This window comes from Numida meleagris, chromosome 2, assembly GCF_002078875.1.
Source record: "Numida meleagris isolate 19003 breed g44 Domestic line chromosome 2, NumMel1.0, whole genome shotgun sequence".
Classification (NCBI taxonomy): domain Eukaryota; kingdom Metazoa; phylum Chordata; class Aves; order Galliformes; family Numididae; genus Numida; species Numida meleagris.
In genome coordinates, this window is record NC_034410.1 from 96848838 (window position 1) to 96874589 (window position 25752).

General features: G+C 43.7%; 1 protein-coding gene across 1 annotated transcript in view; it reads left to right on the forward strand.

Moving 5' to 3' along the window:
- The window catches only part of APCDD1 (APC down-regulated 1), a 31142-nt gene continuing 9114 nt past the window's right edge, over positions 3725-25752 (forward strand). The window contains exons 1-3 of the mRNA XM_021387691.1: positions 3725-4060; positions 12833-13016; positions 14349-14880. Coding sequence (XP_021243366.1) covers positions 4003-4060; positions 12833-13016; positions 14349-14880 — 774 coding nt within the window. The 5' untranslated portion in view covers positions 3725-4002. The remainder of the gene's footprint in view (positions 4061-12832; positions 13017-14348; positions 14881-25752) is intronic.

Genomic DNA, 25752 nt, shown 5'->3' on the forward strand with positions numbered 1-25752 from the left:
GAAACTAAAACCAGACTCAGTGTCCTTAAAAATAATTGTTATGTTCCACAGGCTCCATTGAAGATCAAGCAGCCAAAGGGGAAATGTGAAACACTCTGCACAACTTCATGACCAAACATTTAGAAATTACTGCCAAAGGCTCTGTCAGTTCCTTTTGTTAACAAAGAATGAGAAGAAAAAAAACAACAACAAGCAGGTTATACATATTATTCAAAAACATAAAAATAATAGATGCAGTAACTGATAGCTCCTGTTATATCCGACAAACTGTAAGTTCTTCAGTCCAGCTTGAATGAAGAAACAAAGCAACTGACATTTGTTTTGCACTGTAGAACAGTTTAACTTCTCCCTCAAACAGCTGAAGCCAAAATCAGACGTCATATAGTGTATTTTTACGTATCAGACAAACTCTTGGCTGATCTTGTGGATTCCAACTTGAGCTGGGCATGTAGCAAAACCTCCAAATCTCCAAATCTTCACTTGTTCTGATGAACTTGTCATGGACAATCCACAAACAGAAACCTCACAGACTTCTGATTCCTTGTCAATCAGTCACTCCACTCCTTTCCAATAAATTTTTACATTCCACTCTTTTGCCACATTCAAAAGAACATACTGTCTTTCAAAAAACATAATTTAGCCATCAGCTAGTTGCAGTTGTGGCACTGCCAAAGTTATTACAGAGTGAAAGAGTGCTACTCCATTCCATTTTTCTCCATAGCATAAAGCATCCCACTCGTGGCCCCCATTCTTTCCCATCGTGTCTCTGCTTTAAATGTCTTTCACCACAAGACTGGCATTGGCTGTCAGCTAATCAGTCTGAGCCTGAGCTAGACAAGTGCCAAGCTGATCAGTCTAGGTCCTTGAAGTGTCATGCAACAAGCCCAGCAAATAAGTTTTCTTCCTATTTTAATACTTTCGTAGAGAGCCTCAGCCCCAAAGTACATTTTCCATCAGGTTAGTTTCCTAAATGACCACTTTCTGTGCAAATTCTGCTCACTTCCTTTTTTTAAATGCTTTTGCCTCTATGATACTTTCGAAAATACAGAACCACAGATTCATTAAGGTTAGAAAAGACCTTTAAGATCATTTAGTCCAACTGTCAGTGTGAGATGTCTTTGTAAATGATCTTACTTTATACCCACATTAAGCACATACCCTGCCCCAGGAGCCCAAGTTCACAAAGTCATGGTTGGATTGGTTAATATAATTTTTAATGGGCATGGATGTGACATGCTGCTTAGATCAAAGCGCAAGGAGCTGTTATTTGTCACTGCTTCCTGTTACAGCAATAGTAAATGCAGAAAACGGGCACAGTAATGAAACAAGTAGAATTAAGCTGGGCACACTTTCAAAAAAATATTGTGCATCAGTTTGAAAAATCCCATGTCCTTAAAATATCGCAAAATAAAAAAGGCTAGTAAAAGACAAAGTATAGTCTGTGTTGTTTTTGGAAAGTTCTACCGCGTCTGGGTCCACTGGGTATTGATTTCATTTCATTTCATTACCACATCTGAAGCTGTGCTGATAGTAAATCACAAGCAGGGCCTAATTTACAAAGTTGGCTGGTGGAGCAGAAAAGTTATTCCCTTTTCTGCTTATGAGAAGCTGTTGGTGATGCTGCTGGGGGGGATGTCCCTTCCCAGGGGACAAATCTCACACTTCTTGGACAGATGTTTTTTTGCACGCTCATCTTGCAGATCATTTTGTTGCTTGATTCAAAGATGGCAAAATAGGTTATGTCCACAGGAAAAAAGTCTCTCCTTTGACATGTTGCTATACTGATATCATTACACTTCAAAACTGCTCACTCTTCATTACTGGTCACAGTGGCGTTGGCTACCTCTTACATCCTGGGTGCACATTTCTGTTATCTCCTTCTGACTCATTGCTTCCTCAGGTGAGGCAGAAGGCTGGATACGTCAAGGGACCCTACAGGAACACATACATGGCTTTTCAGGGACATAAACCTATCAGTTAGCATTAGCAGAGGTCTTACATTAATAGAGCCTTCCTACACAGCTGCCAAACAAGTAAGACTCTTTGAGCTTGCTGCTTCTCAATAGGCAAGACATCACTAAAGCCACTACTCAGCCCAGCCACGGGGCAGCTCACTTTCCCTTGTGCACTATCTTCCACATGCCACAGAATCATAGAATGGCTTGGGTTGGAAGGGATCTCCAAGATCATCCAGTTTCAACCCCCATGCTGTGGGCAGGGTTGCCACCCACCAAATCAGGCAGTAGGTCAGAGTGCCCTGGGCCTCATCCATCCTGACTTTGAACACCTCCACAACTTCTCTGGGCAGCCTGTTCCAGCACCATGTGATATCATGTCCTGGTATCACTGGTCTGCAGCCCAGCATTATCTCACCCATGATTCTGGCAGAAGCTTCCCTTAGTGGAGGCAACCACCATGCACGTACATGAAGTCCTTCAGGGGTCCCCAAGACTCATAAACGCAGATGCTTGTACTGAATCTAAGTGAACATCACTGTCTTCTTTGGCCATTGGATCATTCCTCTCAACTGGTCATTGACCAGATATCCACCCACTACAGCCTTGTAGAGACCACCACCAAGTGCTCTGGAAACTGTCCCTTCTGGCCCGAAAAACATTTGTTTGAACGAACGAGTGTAACCCTGAGAATCCAAAGCACCAGAGCTCGCATTCTGACTCACCACTTACTTGTTTCTGTCTCAGTTTCCTCTCTGTATAAGCAAGGAAGATTAAATTTATTCTTCCTTCTCCAGGGAGTTGGAAAGAGTCATTATTCTTTGTATTTCTTTTTAATCACGCAGCGTGTAAACACTTTATCTTAAACCATTCAAAACTCAGTTATGTTGATTTTCTCAAAATTTTCCAATTTGTTACACATTCTTTGTCATGGGACGCTACAGCTGAGCCTACAGATGCAAACAAAAACTAGAAAATACGATGTTTGTGAGCAGTGGGCAGTATAAAATAAAGGCCTGCACTCAAACTCAAGCACAAGTTGTTAACACGCACAAGTCTAAGAACATGTGTTTCTATGACCAGGACCTCAGTGGCTGAGGTCCCTGGGTTTGCTCAGCCCAAAGCAGAGGAGCTGAGGGGAGGGCTCATGGCGGCTGCAGCTCCTCACAGGGAGCGGAGGGGCAGCGCTGAGCTCTGCTCTCTGGTGGCAGCGACGGGGCGCGAGGGAACGGCATGGAGCTGTGTCAGGGGAGGGGCAGCTGGGGGTTAGGGAAAGGACCTGCACCAGCGGGCGGTGGGCATGGAACAGGATGCCCAGTGGTCATGGCCCCAAGCTGCCCGAGTTCAAGGAGCGTTTGGACACTGCTCTCAGTCATGGGGTTTGGATTTTCGGTGTTCTGTGTGGAGCCGGGAGTTGGACTCGATGGTCCTTGTGGGTCCAACTCACGACTGTTACGGCCATGGGAAAACGCGCGGAGTGCAACATCAAAGGCGGTAACTCAGACGCCTGCTCTTTAAAACGTCTAATTTAAGTGAAGAAACGCGACCCAAGGGTTTCCTCTCCTCGAGTTCTGTCCCCCTGCCCACGAAGGCGCACAGCCGCTCCATACCTGTGGAGAACCACATGGCAACACTCAGACCGCCCCACGCATCCTCCCGCGCCCCGACCCGCCCCCACCCGGCGGCGGGCACCCCACGGGCCGCCCCTCCAGCCCGCCCTCCTCCCCTCCCGGCGGCGGTAGCGCGGGAGTCCCCACCTCCCGACCCCTCCTCCTCCCGCTGGAAGGGGAAATATGAAGCGGAGCCGCCGCCGCGCTTCGCGGATACGAGTGCGGACGCGTCAAGAGGCGCGGGGGGCCTGGAGCACCGAGCGGAGCCGGAGCTCAGGAGTGGAGGACGGGTTCTCCGAGGACAGGCGGCGTGCCCTGGCCGGGCTGCCGCCCCGCCAGTCGCCCGCCCCCTAGCGCCGGCCATGGGCTGCCCGGCGCGGCGCTGAGCACGGCACGGCCCGCGGTGCGTGGTGGCGGCCCCGGCACGGAGCGCGGAGATGTCCGTCCCGTACGGCAGCCTGATGCGGTACCTGTTCCCGGCCCTGCTGCTGCACGGTGAGTGCGGGGAGCCCGGCGGCTCCGCGGGTGGGGACGGGGCGCGGGTGGTGCTCTCGTCCTGCGGCGTGGGTCCGGCTGAGGGGTAGGAGCGCGGCCACGCAGACCTCGCCCGCTCCGCCTCGTTGGTGCCAGCCCTGGATAAAACTTCGGAGCAGCAGGGTGCAGGTGAAACCATAGGGCGAGCAGCCGTGCCTCTGTCCTGCTCGGCTGGACACCTTTACGTGCCCGGCTTTAGGACGGAGCGGCTGGATGGGCAGCTGGCACAGCCATGCGTCGGGCGTTGCCGAGCGAAGGTCCGACCCTGCCAGACCCTGCTTCACCTGCGGCCGAGGAGGAGGTTTGTGGCCGGGAGGTGCTCACTGTGGCGTTTGCCGGCGCAGGGCACCGGAGGCTCGGGGTGTCACTGCCCGCCGTTCTGCTAAGCCATGGACTGACATGTATCCAAAACCCCAAGCAGGCAAAAGTTCGGTGCCTAGTGTATTTAAACTTGTGTGTGCTGCATGCAGCGTGTACATCCAGCTCGTTTGTCTAGAATCACGATGTTCTTCAAGAGCGACTTCTGAAAGGGAGGCTATTTAGTTAGCTGCTTCAGTATGTCTAACATTTGGCAGCCAGATTTGAGAAATCCGGGCGAGATATCGTTCTCCAAGAGTGACTCAAGCTCCTCAAGTCACAGCATCGTTTCAAAGCACGTTCTTAACTCGAGAGTACTTTGTAGCATCCAGACTTCTTCCGTTAAGTTTCCTAGGACCCTGATCTGGCTTGTAAAAAGAGGAATTTGCTTTAGCTGTTAGAATGCAAGTAACCTACATGGATTCAGGGTGAGATCTGTAAGTGGGGATAAGGGTTTCAGAGCTATTCCTGGGATTGATTTTGTGGAGCAGAGATTGCCTCTCTCTGTGTTTGTACAAGTGCTAAGCACACAGATGGTATTCGATAAATAATAAAGAGCATGGACTTCTGATTGTGTATTTTGTTTTGAGAGACAAAGAGCAAGAGACCCTGTTCCCCAGGAGGGGGCTTTATACCCTTCTTACAGCTCAGCAATGAAATCCAGAGAGAGCATAAATGTGTTTAGTTAAGCCAGACCCGCTGGGACGCCAAAGGTGTTTCTTAAAACTCTTGTGATCTGAGATGTAAGAGTGAAAATGGGAGGCTTGGAGTTAGAGGGTAAGGAGAGGAGGTGTAATTACAGGGTTGGACTGCCCAGCTCATCTGCTTGGAATTACAGAGCAGTGCTGAACCCTGGCTGGAGCGGGAAACAAATCAAGGCTGATGATCAGATCAAAACAGCAGCTGCCAAAAGAGCACGAAGTAGGAAAATAGTCTATTTTTTTCCATCTGTGGTTACATTTCACCAAATAAAGTGTACCTATATTCTTGCAGAACGATGCAGCTCGGTGGCTTGTGTGTAAACATCTACACCTCAGCAAAGTAGCAGTGACAGTTCGGATCTGAGCTTTGAGTGTGGGGAAATTGCCACCCTTAAAAGCTTGAAAATGCCGTCAGTGTCACCCGGTGGGTTGAAGTTCAGCCAGTCTGAATGTGCTTACCCTGTTAGCTTTAACTTGGCCTGGAGCTTTCTGTGTGTGCCGTGGAATCAGTAGAAGCATCCTTCAGCCAGTGGCCAGCCCGAGCTGGTGATGTGTAAGAACAACCAGCGGTCCCAGGGGATCGCACCGTTAAGCCTCTTTACACCATGTCATGTTGTCTTCAACTTTTCTAGTGCACCTGGCAAATTAAGAGTTAAAAGTGAGTGAGAGGGTGTGCGTGTGTGTATTTAGGATTTAAAGCTTTATAAAGCAAGTTAGAATGTCCTGTAAGACTAAAGCTTATGCTTTCATTATGTTAAGAAATGCCTACTTTAACGTCGCTGAATTACTATTTGGAAAAACTTGTGTTTCTTAGTCAAAATAAAACCTGTACAATGTCATAAGAGGTTTGCAGCTGGAAGTTGTCCATTATCGCTGTTTTCTTTGCTTAGAGAGAAAGCCACAGAAGTTTCAGATGTCAAAAGCTAAGATCGTTCAGCTCCAAAAGACCTGATTAGTAAGAGTCACCTCCAAGAGGGTTCAAAATAAATATGGCTAATTACTTTTGGAAATGTAAACTTTTTTTTTTTTTTTACAAGTACAGATGCTAAGAAGAAACCTCAGCTTATTTCTGATTATGTTACCGCTAGAATAGTGAATTAGAAACCCTAACTAAAATGATTTGTTGATAACATCGTGGAAGTAGCCCTAATAAAGATGATGAAGACAGGACTGCTGGGCTTTTCAAAGCAAAACTGTTTATGCTTTTAAAAGTTAACTGGCAATGAACTTAAATTAGTGTTTAATTTCAAAACCTGTTTATGGAAAATAAGTAAGTGTATACGATGTAAATACCCATATCTGTAAAATGGACCAAAATTGCACTCCATGCTGGAGGCATGTGAGATCTGTTCCCTCTGGAACATGCTTCATTTGGAAATCTGGAAGACAATGAATAAAAGCGGAAAAGAGGGAGTTAGCAAGCAGAGCTAGACTCAGTCTTATTAACAATCTCATCAGCGTAAATTCAATTTCACGCATGTCTGTAGCTTGGCTGTGGGCTTGCAATGATAGGAGTTGGTGGTGGTGAGCAGTCTTTGCGCTCCGTAGTATGTGTAGGAGACAGGCTGGCAAGCGATGGAGCCCAAAACTGATATACAGCATGCTGATGGCAAGTATGCTCAGCAGTTTAGATCAGTAGTGTTTTATTTATGGACGCAGTGCTCTAAGTAGGGTTGCTGGAGGGTGCGATGGCCCATGGCAAGCTGGTTAGCGCTGTCTTTGCGCGGACGCGAGGCCCACCTGAACAAACAGCCACGCCGTGTGTGGAGGACGAGCCATGGCCTGCAGGCCGCACGGCAGTGTGCAGATGTCTGTGATGGAGACCAGATGTCGGCTTCAAAGGGGGTGAGACCCAACTACTGTCGAGATTGGATTGCACTTCAGCACAGGGCTGCCCCGTGTGGAGGTGGGCTTTAATTAACCCTTTGCGACTCTGGCAGAAAGCACGCCCACTGGGCAGAGGTGGCTTTGCTCTTGGCGTCGGGGGCTGCGGGGATCCGAACTGACAGCCATGCCCATGCTTAGCAGGGCTTCCCAACTGCACAGCTGGTCAGTGCTGGGTCCTCTGATCTCCAAGCAAGGACAGAGCTGTAAGATAGCAGAGAGTCTAAGCCTGGGGCAGCTAGCCTTGAGGAGCTTCTTTCTAGCTCTCCCATCTAAGGACACTTTATCTTCCTCCAGGCCCTTTCACGCTCTGCAGTGCTTGTTTCCCTCTGTGGGGGTGTGAGGCTCTTTGGCAGCTGTGCCTGAAAACCCTGCATGCACAGGAACATCAGCGGATACCTGTTAAGGGAAGTCATTGTCCTGTCTGCTTTTATGACCAGGAAATTCAGCTTTCCTTTCCCGGCCCCTTTGTTCACAGCTGCTAATTTAGGTCCCAATCCTTTGAGGACCGTTTGAAGTTCCGAGCACGGAGAAAACACTGGTAAACACAGACAGTGGCTTGGTAACAGGACATTATATTCCCCACTGTAATTACACAAGTTTGCACTGCAGCCGAATGCCTGTCACGGGCATTATCTAGCACTCTCCCACATCAAGAAAGAGAGTAATCCAAATGTGTATTTATTTAATTGTGCAGGGCGACTGCCCAGATAAGAACTATAAACTTAATCCTGCCAATTATCCTTTATCTGTGGTAAAGTTTTTAAAGTTTCAAACAAGTTCAAACTTGAAAAGGGCTTGGAGCAGAGCTGCAGCCTGAGTGTTCAAATGTCATCATGTGTTTTGCACTTGGACTACCACTTGAGATTGTTTTAATTTGTAACAGAATGGTGCTCTTCTGGACTTAAACTGCTATAAACGAAAGACCAAATGGTTCCTCCTGAGCAGTCCCAATCTAAATCCAGTTTTTAGTCCTACTTTTTGTTAACATTTATTCTCCTGTTAAGCCAAAGGTGAGCCTGCTGAAGGTGTAGTAGCTTTGAGCCCATGTTTTGAAGTGCTCCATTTGGCCATATTTGAAGCCGTGGCTTCCATTCTGGTAGAGGTGTTTGTTAATTAAATTGATTTAAATCTAAACAGTTTAACCTTTAAGATTATTCGAGCTCTACTTTTGCAATCTTGCAAAGTTGAGAACAAAATTTGCCTGTGGTGTCTAGATATGAATTAAAAGATTAGAATTTGTGCTCAAGCACATTACTTATCATTATTGATGGTGCAATTGTACATTATTTGCATACTATTTTTCCAAAAACTGAGCCATTGAGAGTTTTTCACAGAAATGTTTGTGAAGAGCTTTTTGTGAGCAACTTTTGAAACACATTTGGGTAACCAGCTGCCAGCAGATTGCCCTTTCAAGATCGGTATTTTACTTGCAGCTATGTGCAGAAATCTTTGAAGAACTTGAAAGTAACCCATCTTCCCTTCCAATTATTTTTATCTGCAGTGGTTGTTCCCACATCAGATAGAGGTTTATGGGTGAACCCCGAGCCTGAAGCCCTCACCTTATCAGCACCTGGTGTAGTGGGTGCTGCCAGCTATGCATTCTCACCTGGCAGCTGCCCACACCTTGCTTTCCCACTCCAATGGGTGTTGGATCTACCTCTCTAACAGTTGATCTGTGGGGCACTGAAGGGGATTCCCAGCTGGGAGACAGAGCTGCAGCACCTTGTGTACTGTCTTCAATGCAAACTTTGGTGCTAAAGCTGTATTGCAGTCTGCACTGCTAGATCTTGATTATGAAAGTGAAGCTGGTTATCAATGCATCAAAAATGCATTTGTTGTTCTTTGTTTTGTTTTTCTAGGAGGCATTTTTAATGGGCTCTGGAATTTTCTTTTTTCAGTTGGACTTGCTGCTGTGAATAGGCAGCCACTATTGGGAGGGTGATACAATCTTATGGCCTATGATCATGGTGTAGCTACAGGAAGCGTTAACCAGAGGCTTCACAGAAGTATTACCATTAGCCTCATGCAAAGAATGGGTTTTATTTGAAGTCTGTCACACTTTTGAGTGATTACATGGTGGACTGTCTTTTTTTAAGAATGTGCAAGATTCTTTCGTATCACATCAAAAAATTAAAAGTAAGTGTCAGACATTGAGTCTGAAATATGTGGCTTATCATAGAGGTTCTGGAGCCTATCGTCTGTCAGTGTTATAGGGAATTGCAGAGCTGGATCCCTCTGAATGAAAGCAGTGGCTCCAAGTATGTTGCAACCATGCTTGGGCTCCAAAGTGGGCTTTTAAGAGCCGTGAAATTCTTTTCCCAGTTTTGTGAAAGCACATTTTAATTGTAAGCCTTCCAGCAAGCAGTGTCCAACTTTGAACATCGCCAAATGGATCTTTTACAACGAATGCCATCATCCCCACGAGGCCTCAGTTTTGCAGAACACTTCAGTGTACACTGCCAAAGGGAAGCAGGGGACACTGTGCTGCTTTGAATTATCCACGGTGTGGAAATGCACAGAAGACAGTGTTCGGCTTCATGCCCTCCACAGAAAGTACATCACCAGCCTTTGTTAGGGATCTTTAGGTACCACAAGGGAAGTTAGGGCACCTTTGACTGGAATTCATACAAGCATATGTTGTTATAAACAAAAGCGTTGAAATTATGACTCAGTGAGGAAGAAGGCTGTGCTAAATTAAGTATTTCCTTGCCTCAGCAACACAAACATTAAAAAGTGTAGTGAGCAAGGTAAGGGTCCCATCATTGCCTTTTAATCTTACACCATAATCTGCATTCTGATAGTGAGGTCCAATGTATGGGATGCTGCCTGACAAGTGTGCATCTTCTACATCTCTTCCTCCATCTCTACGGTCTTTCTTATGTTCTCATGCTTGTCTTGACTTAACTTCTTCCCATCATCATTTGTCACAGTTTGATGGATGAATCATGAGCACACGCTTGCTTCTCAGATACAGATCTCTGTGGCTGACAATGCAAATCTCCCATCCACTGGGTACAGTTTGTTGTTTGGAAGACAGAACTACATCCAGCCGTACTTCCAGGGAGTGCTAGAGGCCAACTTACTTTTAAGCAATATCAAAAAGACACTGCATAAAGTCATACAAAGTTTCACTCCTTTTCAGAAACCCCTTCTTTTCACCATTTCCTCCAGGGAATAATTGGCAATGGATAATGCGGTTACTGCATCTTTTCTTTGGCTTTGTACATATACAAGATGGTATCCTTCTGCAGGAAGATTTTTGCTTGGAGAAATTAAATGCCCAAATGTGTTTAAATGAATAAATCATTCATTTTCAAGCGCATCTGTATTCATGAATCGTATGACATGTATTATGGAAAGCACAACAGCCTACAAGCAAAGTGCATGATACATATGCCTTGGAAAAAGTCACTTGAACCATTTCAAAACCTCCTCTTAATGGCAGATTTCAAATGCTTAACAACTCCAGGCAAAAATGTAAATTTTCAAAGGCTTTTTCAATGTGAGATAATTTCTTTGCAGAAGACACCCTGATAGCTGTGTTTCTGTTGAAAGAGTTAGTAGTGACGTCTCCAGCATCCAGTGGGTACCTTGCAGGAAGTATCCTTTCTGACACAAAAGAGCCATGGATAGGAGCACTCCATTAAATAGAACGTGCTGAGGTTTTTGGGTGTGTAGAGATGTAGGGATAGGAAAACTTGTTAAAGGAGAGGGTCTCAAACATTAGCTGTGGTTCATAACAACAGAAATAAGTGTATGGTAAATTCCACTGGACCTGGCCAAACTTGTTCTTCTGGCAGTGTGAGGGCCTATGACATCAACCCCATGCCCACAAGGTTTCAGATAAACCTGATAAGCTCAAGTTTTTGAGAGCTGAGTTCTGTTCCAGGTGAGCTGGGCTGCCAAGAGATGCAGAGGGGCTGGCTTAGGGCCAGGAGGCTACATCCATGAAAGACTGAACCTATCTACTAAATCCTGCCTCTCAAAAGATTGTCAGCTTCAGGAGAGCATCATCCTGGTGTGGTCATACTGCTTTGGAAGTGGCCCTGCCATTTCTTGCTTCAAAACAACTGTTGTTTGGTGCACAAGTGAGACTGCTCAGCCCTGTAGAAAGGCCTGAGAAGGCTGGCTTTCAGAAAGAAAAAAATACTGAGCCTCTGAAAGTCCTTTAAGTGCATCTCAGATGGCATGCTCAAATATCAAAGCATCTCTCGTATTTATTACCCTTTAGAAAGGAAGGCCATAAATTCTCATTCAGCAGGAAGAATTATTTGTAAACTGCAACAAAGCTGCTAGATCTTCTAATAAAGACCGTGAAGTTGTATCCGTTAATCTCATTAAATCTTAAGATCATTCAGCGATAAGTACTGTTTACATTCGAGTATTTATAGTCATGTTTCTGATCACTTTTTACTCTGCCTACTGGAAAACTCCTTGCCTTTGTTCAACATAGAAATTGCTCTTTTTAAATGGGTGACATGTATTTGTATTTCTAGCAGTGCCATTTTCCCAGGTGTTAACCCAAGTTTATTCCAGAAGACGTAAAACCTAGTCAACACCGTGAGTCACTGACACAGTTTTCTTTTAGCAATAGGAAATGGCAAAGCTTGGAAATGGCATCTATCTGAAAATGAATAATGCTGATTTTCTTGTATATGCATGGTGGGACTGAGCACAGCCTTAAAAGTGGGCTGAATGACAGACCTTACATTTAGAGGCTGCTCTTCATGCTTCATGTTTTGATGACTGACCGGCGGAATACAGAGCAGGGTCTAGTTTGGTGGCTTGGGCTGCATAGGGTGATCCAGAAAAGCCCAGTTCCAGAGCCGAGTTCGGCAGGAAAGTCATCAGAAGAGAGGGGACAAACCCTAGCCCTTACCCCTGGGAGCACGTGTCATTGAGCCTTCCCTCTCCCCAGAGAGCCAGACTGGCTTCGAGGGCACACCCCGTATTCTTTTCCTAGCCCAGAGGTCCTTAAATTCCTTTTGGCAAAGTATTAACGGTTTCCCACCCGTTATGTAAGTTTCATGTTTTTCACCTCTTAACCTCTAGATGTATGCTTTTCTTTTGATCCATGTTTTCCAACATATCTAAGAGCGCTCGGTGCCTAAAAGAGTAAAGATGCATTCCTCCTCAAGCTACATATTCATTTTGTCCAATTAATATTGTGTAGAAAGATCGCTGGTGGGTTTTGTATGCATACATTACTAGAAACCAAAATTACTGTGTGATGGAGACAAAATTAGCTTTTGAAATTCCTTTTCCCCTTTAAAATAAAAATAGCAGAATCTGCCTCTAATTGACCACCTCAGTCATCACAGAGGCTTCCTGTGTGCAGAGGCTTTGCTTTTAAGATCTGTTTTCCCTTGGCTTTCAAGAGTAGTCTTTGTTTGCAAGTTTAGTATAGAAGCGTTCAAATTAGAAGGGGGCTGAAACCACAGAGTTTATGTCCAGATCTGGATGCAGCTTTCTGAGAGTTCCAAGGCCCAGGTTTCTGATTGTCCTGACCAGAGATTAAAGAGGTGTCTGTAAAATTTAGCTCTAGAGCCACATCACTGGGTGTAGAAATGCAGCACTTCAGTTCAAGCCCTTGTAGAGTTACAGAGAAGAAGAGCATTGCGTATTTTTTTTTCATTTTTCAAATGAGACAAGAAATGTAACCTCTTCTTTCCCAGACACATAACATAATGAACAAGTGTCATTCATCACAAGATGTTCACAACCACCTTTATCATGTTGAAGGCTCTCTTACTAGGATCTCTGGATGATTTCTGCTTTTCTATTGCAGGGCTGGGAGAAGGTTCTGCTCTTCTTCATCCGGACAGCAGGTCCCACCCCCGCTCCTTAGAGAAAAGCGCGTGGAGGGCTTTCAAGGAGTCACAATGTCATCACATGCTGAAACACCTCCACAATGGGGCCCGCATCACTGTGCAGATGCCTCCCAATATAGAGGGACACTGGGTCTCTACCGGGTAAGGAAAGATCAAATGAGGTGTTTTGAGTGGTGTGTGTGGAAGAGGAAAGGGGAAGGAAGTGAAGAAGGAAGGGTGAAAATTCCCACTTTAACAAGCAGGGGAACTACTTTCTTTAATATGGTGATGCTCCAAATTCCAAATGCTTTATATGTATATATGTATAAAAGAAGAAGGAGCTGTGTTATGTACATAGGAATAGCATACTATAAAACTGTCTTGATGAATCAATTTGTAGTCTGGATTTTAAACAGCACGCTGTGAAATATCTTTAAATCTCTTTTTGAATAGAAAAGAGACCATCGAGTTGCCAAAATGCTTATTCAAATGTAACATTATACTATCTTAGACTGCATGCATTAGATCCATTGAATGGATCCTTACTTTCAGAGTGTTTGTCTAGCACAAGTTTTTTTTAGCAAAAGAAATTAAGAAGCTGTATTTCATCAGTTCTGTTTCTCTCCATACGTGATAACTTTTAATTCAGAGAGCTATTTTGCTTGCATGTCTCAGCAGGCAGTAGTCACCCATTTATTTCAAGTGAGTTGTAGAAGGAGAATCTTGGGCTTTTTAATAGAAAAGTATTTACATTAAGCAGTGCAGTTAACAAAAGAGGGGAACAAGTTTGAAGGTACAAAAGGACTTTCTAGAGAAACTGGAATTTAACTGCTATTTACACCTTCAGTAAAAAAGAAAAAGAATCATTCTTCATTAACAAACCTCAGTACTGCATGGTCTAAATTCAAGCCAAGCAGGAGTTTTGCATTAACTGTCAGAAGTCTGCATTAACTGCCACCCCTCTTGAAACGTTGAGCGGGAAAGCTGAGGATGAGATCCTGCAGGTCCTCTGCAGACCAGACTGGGCAGCGCACTACAGTGAAGCCTTTGCAGCAGCTGCAGAAACCAGTTCCTTGTGCTGTTCTGTGGATATTTGGCATTTCACTTTCCGATGTTATCAGTCCTTTTGCTAAATCTACCACGCAAAAGAGAAGAATAGATCTTTAATAAGCTGCGACTGTTTTCATAAAATCAGTCACGTGGTAGTCTTTAGACAAAAAGGAAAAGCAAAATATGACTCAAAGTATTTAAATCTACAGCGAGTAAACCCGTAGGTAGATACAATCACCACAAAGCAGTATACTACTGTAATAGCAGAGGAAATTCTTGGTAAGTTGGCAGATCATAGTTACCTAGTTCCTATTTACTTCAGAGAGACATGAGTACCCAGATATTTCCATACCCACGCAGTGTTGCTCATTCTTGTCACCTGTAGTGTACGTGATGTGCCACCTTGCTAAAATTTTGTTTCTGTCACTTTTTGCCTTCCCACAGCTGTGAAGTCAGAGCAGGCCCAGAGTTCATCACAAGATCTTACAGATTCTATCACAATAATACATTTAAAGCCTATCAGTTTTACTATGGTGGCAATCGCTGCACTAACCCCATCTACACATTAGTTATACGTGGCAAAATTCGTCTCCGCCAAGCATCCTGGATCATCCGAGGGGGTACTGAAGCTGATTATCAGCTGCGCAACGTACAGATCATATGCCACAGTGAAGCAGTAGCCAAAAAGCTAAGTGAGTTGGTGAACAATACATGTCCTGGATTTATACCAGAAGATAGTCCCTGGGAGCAGGATGTGAGCTATGATTTGCTCAGAGAAGAGAATGGCTGTGAATGCACCAAGGCTCTGAATTTTGCCATGCATGAACTGCAGCTGATCCGCGTGGAGAAGCAGTATCTGCATCACAATTTAGATCACCTCGTGGAGGAGCTATTTCTTGGAGACATTCATACTGACGCTACCCAGAGGAGATACTACCGACCCTCCAGTTACCAGCCTCCTCTTCAAAATGCCAAGGTATGTATGTGTATATGCCATCTTGTTAGGATACTAGTGACAAAGCTCATGTTATTCAGCTCTTCTGAATCAGCGTACTAGTGTAATCTAAAATGCAGATGTGGTTCTAAAATAAGAGATGGGTGGTGGCTTTGCAGATGATGCAGTCAATTACAAAAAGATCACAGAGCATATTTCATGAAAATAGTAACTCTTTTGTGGTTTATGAGACCGCATCAAATGCATGATAACTGATGAACTAAGGCCAATAAAGGCCACTCTGAGTCTGAAAATGGTATTGAAGACCTCCTGCAGAGGTGACAGTTGCTGGCTGGGACTGTGGTTGAAGGCTAGCAGCAGAGAAGAAAGGAAGTTTGATACAGGACTGAGAAAGGGCTAGAGAAACAGGCATCAGTGGATGCTTGTATAGCTGCAGGAGTGTCAGGGAGAGAGGAAATCAGATTGTATCAACATATGGAATTTGGGTGATCCATAATCTGAAGAGAAAAAGAGGAAATTGGAAAGCAGAGACATGAAAGGGACAGCATGAAGGGAAAAAAAGCAGATGGACTGTGCAGGTCATGGATCCAGAAGCAGACGCACACATTAATGAAATGAGAAACAGGTGAATTTAGAATGGGTCTCTAATTCCATTTGATAATTCAGTTTTCAAAGGGGCTTCAAAATGCCTTCAGCTTCATTGGGAACTGATCAACTCATGGTAAATTAAATAAAAATCAAACAGGAAGAGTAGACATTGATGGCCTGTAGCAGGAGGTCTGTCTGTACATCTTTCCTGGTGACATTTCAAAGGAACACAGCAATTGAAACCACATTGCAGGCTGCAGTTGTGATCAGTATGTTCCAGCTAGATACTGCTGCAGGATCACTTCCAGCTAATGAGTTATCACCATTTTTAATCATCTCACTGTGTGACTGGTTCAAACAGCAGCTACAACTTATCAGCAATAGCAGGAAACACAACAGGGGAAATGAGAGTTTCAGTGAGAAAGCCTTGGCTCTCCCTTCCATTCAAAGCCACTCTGTCCACCCTGTGTCTACCTCTTCTGAATATCAAACTGCAGTAGTTCAGGACTTTACATGATCTGTCTGTGATCATTTTAAAAGCTTGTCCTGGTGATAATTTCAATCCCCAGCCAGCTATGCCTCCATACAAAGACTGCTGTTACTTCTTTCATTCTTATGTTGTCTTCAAGTGACATGGGACAAATTTGCTTCTTGTTTATAAACATACATCTTCTTAAAATGGAGAGTATCAGCAGCAGCAGACGAACCACAGAACATTCCTCATCACAAGTGCTGGATTCAGCAGTTTTAATTGTCTTAAATTAATTCAAGCTAACACATCTACTTTGCTCATTTGGGATTGAAGGGTCTTTCCTAAATCTGTGCCTTGAAAGAGATGTGTAGGGTCAGATTATCTGACACCAGCTACATTACATCTGTTCAGTAAATATGGTAGATCTTTTTCTGGCCACATGGAACAGAGACAAAAATCTTGATTTAATCCACCCAGCTGATTATATTTTCAGATCTATCTGTTCAAGTTTAGTTATCCTGTTAGGGTCTGATAGATGACACAGTAAATGCCAACATTTCCACCATTTTGATGGTGGTAAATGCCACCATTCCACCAAAACAATCAGGTGTACTGTCAGCTGGCTTTATGAAAATAAGACTTTGGCCACGTCAGAGTACTGTTAGGAGACGCTACTGACGGTTTTCCTGCCTGCCTCTTGTACTATCATAGCATCACTTTTTGCCTTTAAAATACATCGCTTCTAAAGTGTAATGCACAAATTAAAAGGATTAAATCTTGCATAAGAAGGTCTGTTTCTCAAGCCACGTTAACTATATAAATCGAAAAGGCTTTGCAGATATCTGAGAGCACTGAAGCACTCATTTACACTCACAAAGCCCATTATCTCAGGCATGATATGATCCATTCTGACGTCAGTGAATGACATTATGTGGAAGGTAAGAGCAGTCTCAATCGATGAGCTGTGGCAGCATGGAGGGAGCCTGTCTGAGCCCCCCCTGCATGCGTTTAGCTCACAGCCCCACGTGTCATGGTGGGCAGATCTTGTCCTGAGGTATGTGTGCACTGAAATCAGTGACAACCTGTGATGTGGATCCCAGAGGAGGCTCCCGTACTATATGTTTACAAGAACCAGGGGAGTAGAAGGGCATACAAGCCAAGTTGTCCATTGGTATTCATGAAGTGCAGTGCTTCCAAATAAGACTTTTGGTAGCCAGATCTTGGCAGGGGCTGAATCTTGAGGCTGAATTTATGACACTGGAATGCCATTCATAAGAGTTCTATTTATTGGCTACAGGAAGTGCTGTTACTGTAGAAAGCAAAAGTTAACTCTGAGTACACCAAAATGCACAAGAATTCCATCTCTCCATGACATAAATTTCATAAAGTTTCATAAACGGAGGCCCCAGGTCCTGACTTTCTGACCTCTTTGTCCAGTTCTAACTTCTGGCAAGTTACTTGGCCTCTGTTCTTCCTCAAGGCTTTGTTTGGACAGCCTGGTAGGCTCCTGCAACATACAGTATTATATGGTGAGAATCTGGATTGCTGGGACAACAGTCTCAGCTGGAGCCTTCAGCTGCAGAGCACGAGAAGGCTGAAAATGGACTAAGTGTCCCACAGCGTGCATTCTCTTCTTAATTTTGGTGGGTTCATCTTGTTCAGATTTGATGTGAAATTTGTTTTGTCTCAAGAGAAGTTGGACTTGCTGGTAGTAGACATTCAGCATGGCACAAATAACACATATCCCTAAAAATGAGCCTTTATATTAGCTGCTTTGAAGGACTTCTGAGTTTTGGCCTGTACTTACCCATGAAGTTCCCTATGCCAACAGGTCCTCAGCCTGGCTGTGGGACTTAGTGTTTGCTGGATGGAGAAAGAATAGTAACAGAGATGCTTTTTTTTTTTTTTTTTTTTTTTAAAGCACAGGCAAACATACTGCTGGAAGGTTATAACCCTTCTTCTTTGAACTCCTTTCCTTTTCTAATTGTTGCTCCACTGGGACCCAGCTGAAAATGAGTTTAAATGCTAAATTGAGTTTAAAACTACAAGTCACAGACTCCTCTGGAAACTGGACACCATGAATAAATAGAAACGTTAAATCAACTTGTTTTTTTAAGGTTTTTGCAGTCATACCAAGAGGTTGGGGAGGCCAGGAAATTACTTCTGAAGTGAATCAGGTGTATTGTGTGGAATCTTTCATTTAAGGCTTTTTTCATTTCCTTTTTATTTATTTTTATTTCATACTTATAATAAAGACCTGCCTAAAATAAGTTAAGAGGATTCACATTTTGAGTTAAATTTATAGTTAAGCCTCTATACAGAAGAAAGTTCCACCCTGCTCAAGAGTTTACACAGCCTGTAAGTTGGATGCGGTAGCCACATTCATTACTTATGTGGTTGAAATGAATGGTAATTAAAAGCAAATGATTGCTGGATATGCTAGGAATGCCAAAGCCACATGATCAGGACTTTAAACAAATAGAATTGGACCTTCTCCAAACTCCTGCAGTGATTTCACCACAGGGTGGTAAATCAAAAGGGCTGTCCAAAAACCAGACAGCTTTATGCTGAGCTACAAATCTGAATAATTTCACAGATTACCGTATCTCAAGTGTTCATATAAAATCAGGGAGCTTTTAAAAATATCTAATATGTCATCTCCTAAAGCTTTACAAATGCTCTGAGATAAGAGCATACCTTAAACAAATTCCTCTTGTAAAATACATGGAAGTTCCTAAGAGCAGCTGATTAATAGATCGCTATATAGATTTATCTTAGCAGTCCTCCAGCCTCGCTCAAGGTAGGAATTAGAGCTTGCTGATGAAGTGGGCTGAATGTCTTTGATGTGCCTTGATGTAGGGAGTTTAGAAAGGGATTCGTGCTAGTGCACGCTCAGGCTCCTTAGCCAGCAGGAGAGCACGCTGGTGGAAGGGGCAGGGTGGTGGAACTGCTTGGCACTCATCGCTTGTGTTTTACAAAAATACACAGATGAGGGCAACACCAAGCCTGGCTGCCTGGTCATAAAATCACACCTTATTTGCAAATTCATACAAGTACTTGTAGGGAAGGAAGGCTTGAATGCAGTATTCGTTCAAAGTGCGTGCCTAAAATCCTGGGAATGTTAACAACAGCAGTACTGGGATGCTGATTTCATATCTAATTGCCTCAGAAATAGAGTTTTGTAAACAAAGAACTCCTTGTGCTGTTTTATCATCTGACTAACAGGAAAGATCAGACCGTGGCTGTGAGGCCAGGTCATTCTGGTTAGATCATTATTTAGGACTAAGGCTGGAGTGGTCTGGAACATCACAAGAGTCCTAAAACATGCTAGAATAACCTTCCTCCTGCCTTTGCCATGCTCAAACATTTACTGGCCCCACACTCTCAGTAAGATTTTCCCATGGAAAAGCAATCCCAAGTTGTCAATTCTCTCTGACAAGTTTATTCACTGTTGGAAGCTGCCTTTGCAGCTAATGCAGATTCCACATATGGAGGCTGGTGCTTGGGTTTTGCATTAGCCAGGGGGTGAAAGAACAAAGTGCTCAAGATTTTTTGAGCTTTTGAAAAATTGGTGTTCATCTCTTTGAAACTCAGTTACTTCAGCTGTAGGGGAATGTGATGTACTGGAGAAGCTCCCAGGCGAGTGCAAGCATAAGTTAATAGATGTTAAACATGTGAAGTGCCTCCGAGAAGTAGGCAAAAGACTATCTCAACCAAAAAGTGTAATTTTGGAGGACAAAAATCCTATGTTTGCCAGAGCAGTGCCACCAGACTTCTGGATTAAGCCAGCACTTGAAGGGTTTCGTTTGTTAATTATTACTGGCAAAAGACTCTTAGGGAAATCATGAGGGGAGCGAAGAAAGAATATCAGAGAATGTTCAGATAGGTTAATTCCAGGTTTATGAAAAGCAACAGTGTGTATGATGCACTTCAGAGATAAGAGAAGCAATGAGCTTCTAGCTAAACCTTCCAGAGCTGTGTTGCTTTCGAAACCATATTCCTGTTCACAGATCACTGTCTGTTCTTTAACTGCAGTAAAAGTCTGCTCCAGCACAAATACAGCACCACAGAGAAAAATTAACTGTTTAAGCTTGCAAAATAAAAGAAGGCCCTTCAGCAAATATATCTAACCTACTGACACCCTGCTTCTTGTTGGCATCTAATCGCAATTACTTTATCTTTTGTAAGCAGCAGTGGAGGACTCGCTGGTGATATTGCTGCGCAGTTCAGAGGCTTACGTATGTTGCTTTTTAAAGGCATAACATGGCTTAACTTTGGAGTATCTGTTCCTGAAGATGGACGTTCAAAATGTTGCTTCATGTTTTCCAGGAATTTTTTTTGATACTTCCCAAAATATTCATGTCACTATAAATTAGTATCATCTCAGTGGGACAGAGGACACGCAAGTAAATTTGTCTCAAAGAAAGCCATTTTTATCTTTGTTCCCATCTTTTGCGTAGACTAAAGACTTTATACCAGAAAGGAGCAAGCAGAGGACTCTCGTTTTTCATTTTGGTTGTATTTCAGTTTTATGCAGGGTTGTGCAATGGAATCGACGCGATAGATCAGACAGCTGTGTAGTGATAGTGCCTTCAGATTCCTTCGCTATCTTTCTCTTCATGGGAGCAGTTAATAAAGGCTGTTCCTCAATATCTGAAAATATACGGTAATCATTTGTAGATAAGTCCCAGTGTATCTCCACCCTCCTTCCTGCATGCAGCTCTTCTGTTCCCCACCAAAAGAAATCCCAAACTGACAGCCCTGCAAAGGAGTTACCGCTCTCCCCAGCATTTCATTTGCTTCAAGATTTTTTAATTAAAGTTTTAAATCTTTGTTATTCTCCATTCCCTTTGGCAGGCTGAATTATAACTGTGTCAACTGTGCTTTTCAACTCCCCAAAGACAGTCTAATGCACGTTCGCCAACTTAGCTTCATATGAGGTCATGGAAAGCCTGCAAATTATCACTTTTGTGGTAGAGGGAGATTGCAGCCATTTGTTAAAGTGCTGTCCTGATCTGCAATTATCTAGAGCGGTGGAGGAGTGGAGCTTGATACTACACTGAACAATTTGTAGAAGTGTCCTTTGGGTGGACTCGGCTCCTTGGCAGTGTCTTTTCTGAATTTTTACTTGAATTGGTACCTTCTCCTAGCTGATGTTTTCCACGGGTTTCCATTTGTATTCATCTCGGGAGTGTGCAGTGACACCAGAATCTGGCCCTAGCATCTCAGGTGGTGAGGCTGAAGGCATCCTGGCCAGGCATGCCTCATTCTGATCCTATGGGCACCCTAGCCAGGCATGCCTTGTTCCAGTTCCGTATGTCCTGTCAGCATTCAGTGAGAGATCAATGCTAAGCATTTTCTTTCCTTTCTTCTTCAGTACTTTTCCTCATGGTAAGGATCAGCCCTAACAAGGAAGCACCCAACACGAGAGCAACATGAACTTTTGGATATCTGGAGCCTAGGCTGCCCCAGTTACTGGTTAGGAGCATATTCACTTTGCTGTGGGGCTTGTGCTAGCCCTTGCCACCCACAATACAGAGTAGATGCAACTCATCCTTTTCCAACCATGAACAAGACTGTGCATCGGTAACCAACGCAAATCAGTGCCGGCTAAAGGTGGTTTTGTGCCAGCTGGGAACCTTGGTCTTCCAAACAAGTTTTCCATGTTACACCTGCACAGATGTGGGTAATAAAACAGCAGGAGCAGAGTGTTGTGGAAATATTTTTAATGTCAGTACGTGACTTGCTAGGGTAGGATACAAAAATCTGAAATACGTGACTCCACAGGGTATTGTCACTGAGCAGGACAGATGACAGCAGCCCCAGCAGACAGAACAGACCCAGGTGGCAGTGCTATAGGAGAAGGGAGGGATGGGTGCACTTAGAGTAGCCACACTGAATATCTGAGTTTGAACAAAAACTGAAAGTTGAAAGGCCCCAAGAGAGATGCTGCAGAAAGAAGCTACAGCTCTGCCAAGGACTTCAGGGTTGGGCTTTGGTTTGACACTAGCATTACTGGGAGGGAAGAGGAGGGTGAGGAGTCCAAAGGTGGCAGAGCCAACCACAAAGAATACATACTGCAGCAGAACTGATGCTGGAATCTTCTAACCAAGTTACAGGATAGGAAGGATGTGCTCACTATGCAGTGGCTTCAGCTAAAAAGAGAAGGTGAGATGATTTCACAAATTCCTTTGGGAAACTGCTATGTAATTTCTTATAAGTTTAAAGACCTTGCAAATGCAGAACTGCTACTGAGAAAACCGCTTGGGTTCACCACTTCTTAAAGTGTTGGCTGCTTTTCTTTTTTTTTGAAGTGAGCTCCAAATAACACCAGCCTCTTGTCTCTCATAGTACCAGGCCTATTGAAAAAGTTGCCATACTTTTGGATGGTTTAGGAGCTTGCTGTAACGCATCACTGCCTTCTAGGCCTTTGTCTTAATGTATCTGGTCTGGTAAAATATCAACCATTTGCTATTACAAATGATGACACAGAGAACTTGTCAGAAAATGGTCAAAATCTTCATTAAAAATATCCAGAAAGCCCCTAAAAATGTTTCTCTCATTTTTTTTCAAATAGACACTCACTTATCACTGAAAAACATGAATACCAGAAAAACAGTTTTGCTTTGTTTCTCTCTTCCTCCAGACTGCGTATATTCATTTTTCCATGTCATTTCAGTAATAATCTAATGAAAAATATCAAATTATTTTTTTCAATCTTTTCTGCTAAGAATGCACCGCATTCTACAGGGCAAAGGTTGAGTTATAGATGGAGCTGTTTCAGACAACAGTGCTTTTAAATTTTTTGATTGAGATGCAGACACATTTTCAGCATAAAAAGTATAAATGGGTAGAGGAGAGAGCAAATATGTTTAAACAGGGTGTTCAGCTGAAAATAACTACATTTTCAACCTCCTCTTTCCTTTTAGTGCTTGTTTGTTTGGTCCCTAAATACAACTTGAAATACCTCCTGCAGGTCCTCTCCTTCATATTAAGCACTGAGTTCAGCTTCTGCTTTAATAGTAAGGGAAGGGTTTGGTCCATAGGTTTCTTGGACAACAACAGGGTTGGAATACAAAGGTGTTCAAACAAAACTGGAACACCTTCCAGAAAGATCTTTCTACGTGCTATTCAAATTCCATTTTACCATTGCAGAGAGCGCATCAGGGTTGTGTGATATTTTTTTTTTTCGTCCTGGACTGCGACGAATACTATGAATTAATGAGAGGAGGGTTAGTCCTAGGTAGCCATAGAATCACATGGAATTTAAAGAGAAAAGATATGTTGAGAAGGTTTGTGTTTCCAGCTATCCACAGCAATTGGGAAAAAGATCAAGTAACCTCATCCTTGTTTGCTCTTTTTTTATTAGAAACCTCCCTCCTTGGCTTCCAGAGCAGCCTGGCCCTGTTACCACTTCAGCTGAGGCAGCAGGAGAGAGGGATAAGGAAAAACGTTGGTGGAAATTTTCAGGTCATAAACTGTTTTCTCCCCAAGTACAAGAACTGAGTTTCCAGCCAGAGATTTGTGCTCCTTTCAACCCACGTGGCCTCATGGATTAATTCATAAGTTGGCTTCAGAGAAGCACCCAGGAGGATGAGGAGTTGGGCCTGCACAGATCAGCTCCAGGAGCTGCATGGAGGCACCTTCCCTCTGCCCTTTAGTGGGCAGCAGCTATTTCATGGGCTGTTCCTTTTAGCAAGACCCCAGTGTTAGAAATACTGTGCTGTACACCTAGGATATTCCAAACATAAAACAGATGTTCATCTTGTCCACTGATCACTTTATTGCTTTCTAGTTTATGTCCTGCCTAAATGAGCTTTTTATTGAGTGTACTTAATCGTGTTTGGACTCAAATGTCCTCTGCCTCTGTTCCATATTTTCTTTGAACGTCTGTTTTTAGAGATTAATCTTTCCTGAGACAAGTGGAAAGGGAGTGATTTGTAAGGCTTTAGCCAGTGTAATTAAGAGCCAAGAGCAGCTGACCAGAAAAAAGCAACAGTGAAAAATACAGTCAATTGATAAGCATAAATTACATGTAATTAAATCCAATTGTCTCATAAGAAAACCAGATCTTTCTTGTGTCTTGGACAAAAATTGTACTGAGGGGTTTTACATGTGGCATGTTCTTCCACTGAGAAGTCTGTAACTCCGTGGAAGATAGTACCAGAGTGAAAAAGGTTTACACAGGCTTAGGTTCAAGCACTAATCTCAGAGAAGCAGTGCGTTCAGGGTACAGCCTGATGAGATACCTGAACCACTCCGGTGTCTCACTGATTTGAAGGGGACACTGCTGCTTCCCCTCCTCACCTCTCCAGCCTCTCCCTGCTTCTGTCCTTTTTGTTGCAGCCTCAGCCCCATCATTCAGGTGCATTTCCAGTAACTAAAAGGTAGGCAGGATGAACCTTTATTAGTGGTGCAGCCAGCCAGGCCTTCACAGCTGGTGCAGTCCTTGGAAATTAAAAGTTATCATAGTTCAGGATACAGACCACTGTGGTCAAAGAACTACAGAGTAGTATTTGTACTGCTAGACTTCACGTTGATTTCTTTGAGGTACCCTGGACCTTCCCTGTGTTTGTCCAAGGAATCCCCTCCACGCACAGCAGTAGCATCAGGAGTGCCATGTATTCCCATTGCATGAGTTCTGCAAGTTTGAGGAAATAACTCCTCCTTATGCCTCAGGACATAACCTCAGTCCTGATAAGGAGGAAGGAACTGCTCACGGTTGTGTATTTGCGTTACGGAGCTCCATGAGCCGCCTTCTACCTGCTGTACTGCTTTCCACAGCCAAGAGACATCACAGGGGACCAAGCAGCTGCACGTAGGACTCATCTGCATCTTCTACGCCCTCTCTGTGATGGAGAAGACATGAAACAGTGATAGTACTCTCTGCCCAGTATCAGAGCCTTGGCTCGTAATTCAAATGGATATTAGTGTTGCAGGGGAGAGACAGAACCTAAACTCGTTGCTCCAGAAATGGCAAAAGGAATATTTATGCTTGGTGGTCCTTCCTGGTTGAAAGTTTCCTTCTTGTCCATGCACTAGATTTGAGAAGCAACAGAGAAATTCCACAAACATCCAAGAGTGACCAGGAAGACAAGAGGAAGGGTTTCTTTTTTTCTTCAGATTTTGACCAAGGGCAACAGAAACACTTGTTCCTGTAATGCTGTCTTTTCCCCATCTTCTTGCTTTCCTTCATGCTGGTGGGACAGTCACAGCAATGAAGTTACTGTGCGGTTTATTAGCTTTTATGGTATTAGAGAGCTGTAACATTCATCTGCTCCACTGTGGGACAGCAACAGTGGAGGAACAAGTATGAGGTAGGCACCTGGCTTGGCTCACTTTAGGTGTCTGTGCAAGGACACAGGCAAATTTTGTAGTTCTGTGAAACCAGACCACTTTCTAAAGAAAGAGACTTGACAGCCTCTAAAGGAAGGTGGAGTTCAACAGATCAGTTTGGTTAAGTCCCAGACAAGGTGGCAGATTAAACCTGGTGAGTCTACTATAGACAAAGTGAAAGGAGGACACCAGGCTTCTGTCAGATTGTGCTTGAAATTTGTTCAAGCTACGTACAATTTTAATTATTTATTTACTTAAGGCACCTAAAATTTCTGCCTACTTTCGGACAGCTCACAGTCTTTAACCTCCTACCAGTCCTAATGTCAAACAGAAAAGCTCTGTTTATTTGTACGAACTGAGATCAAGTCACATGGGAAAGCCACACAAGAAACCCGTAGCAAGATAGAAAGCCAGATGGAATCTTGATTCCCTTCTTGACGATTAGTAAACGCAAATTAAAACTTGCAGTTTCAGATTCTAACACCCCAGTTTCACAG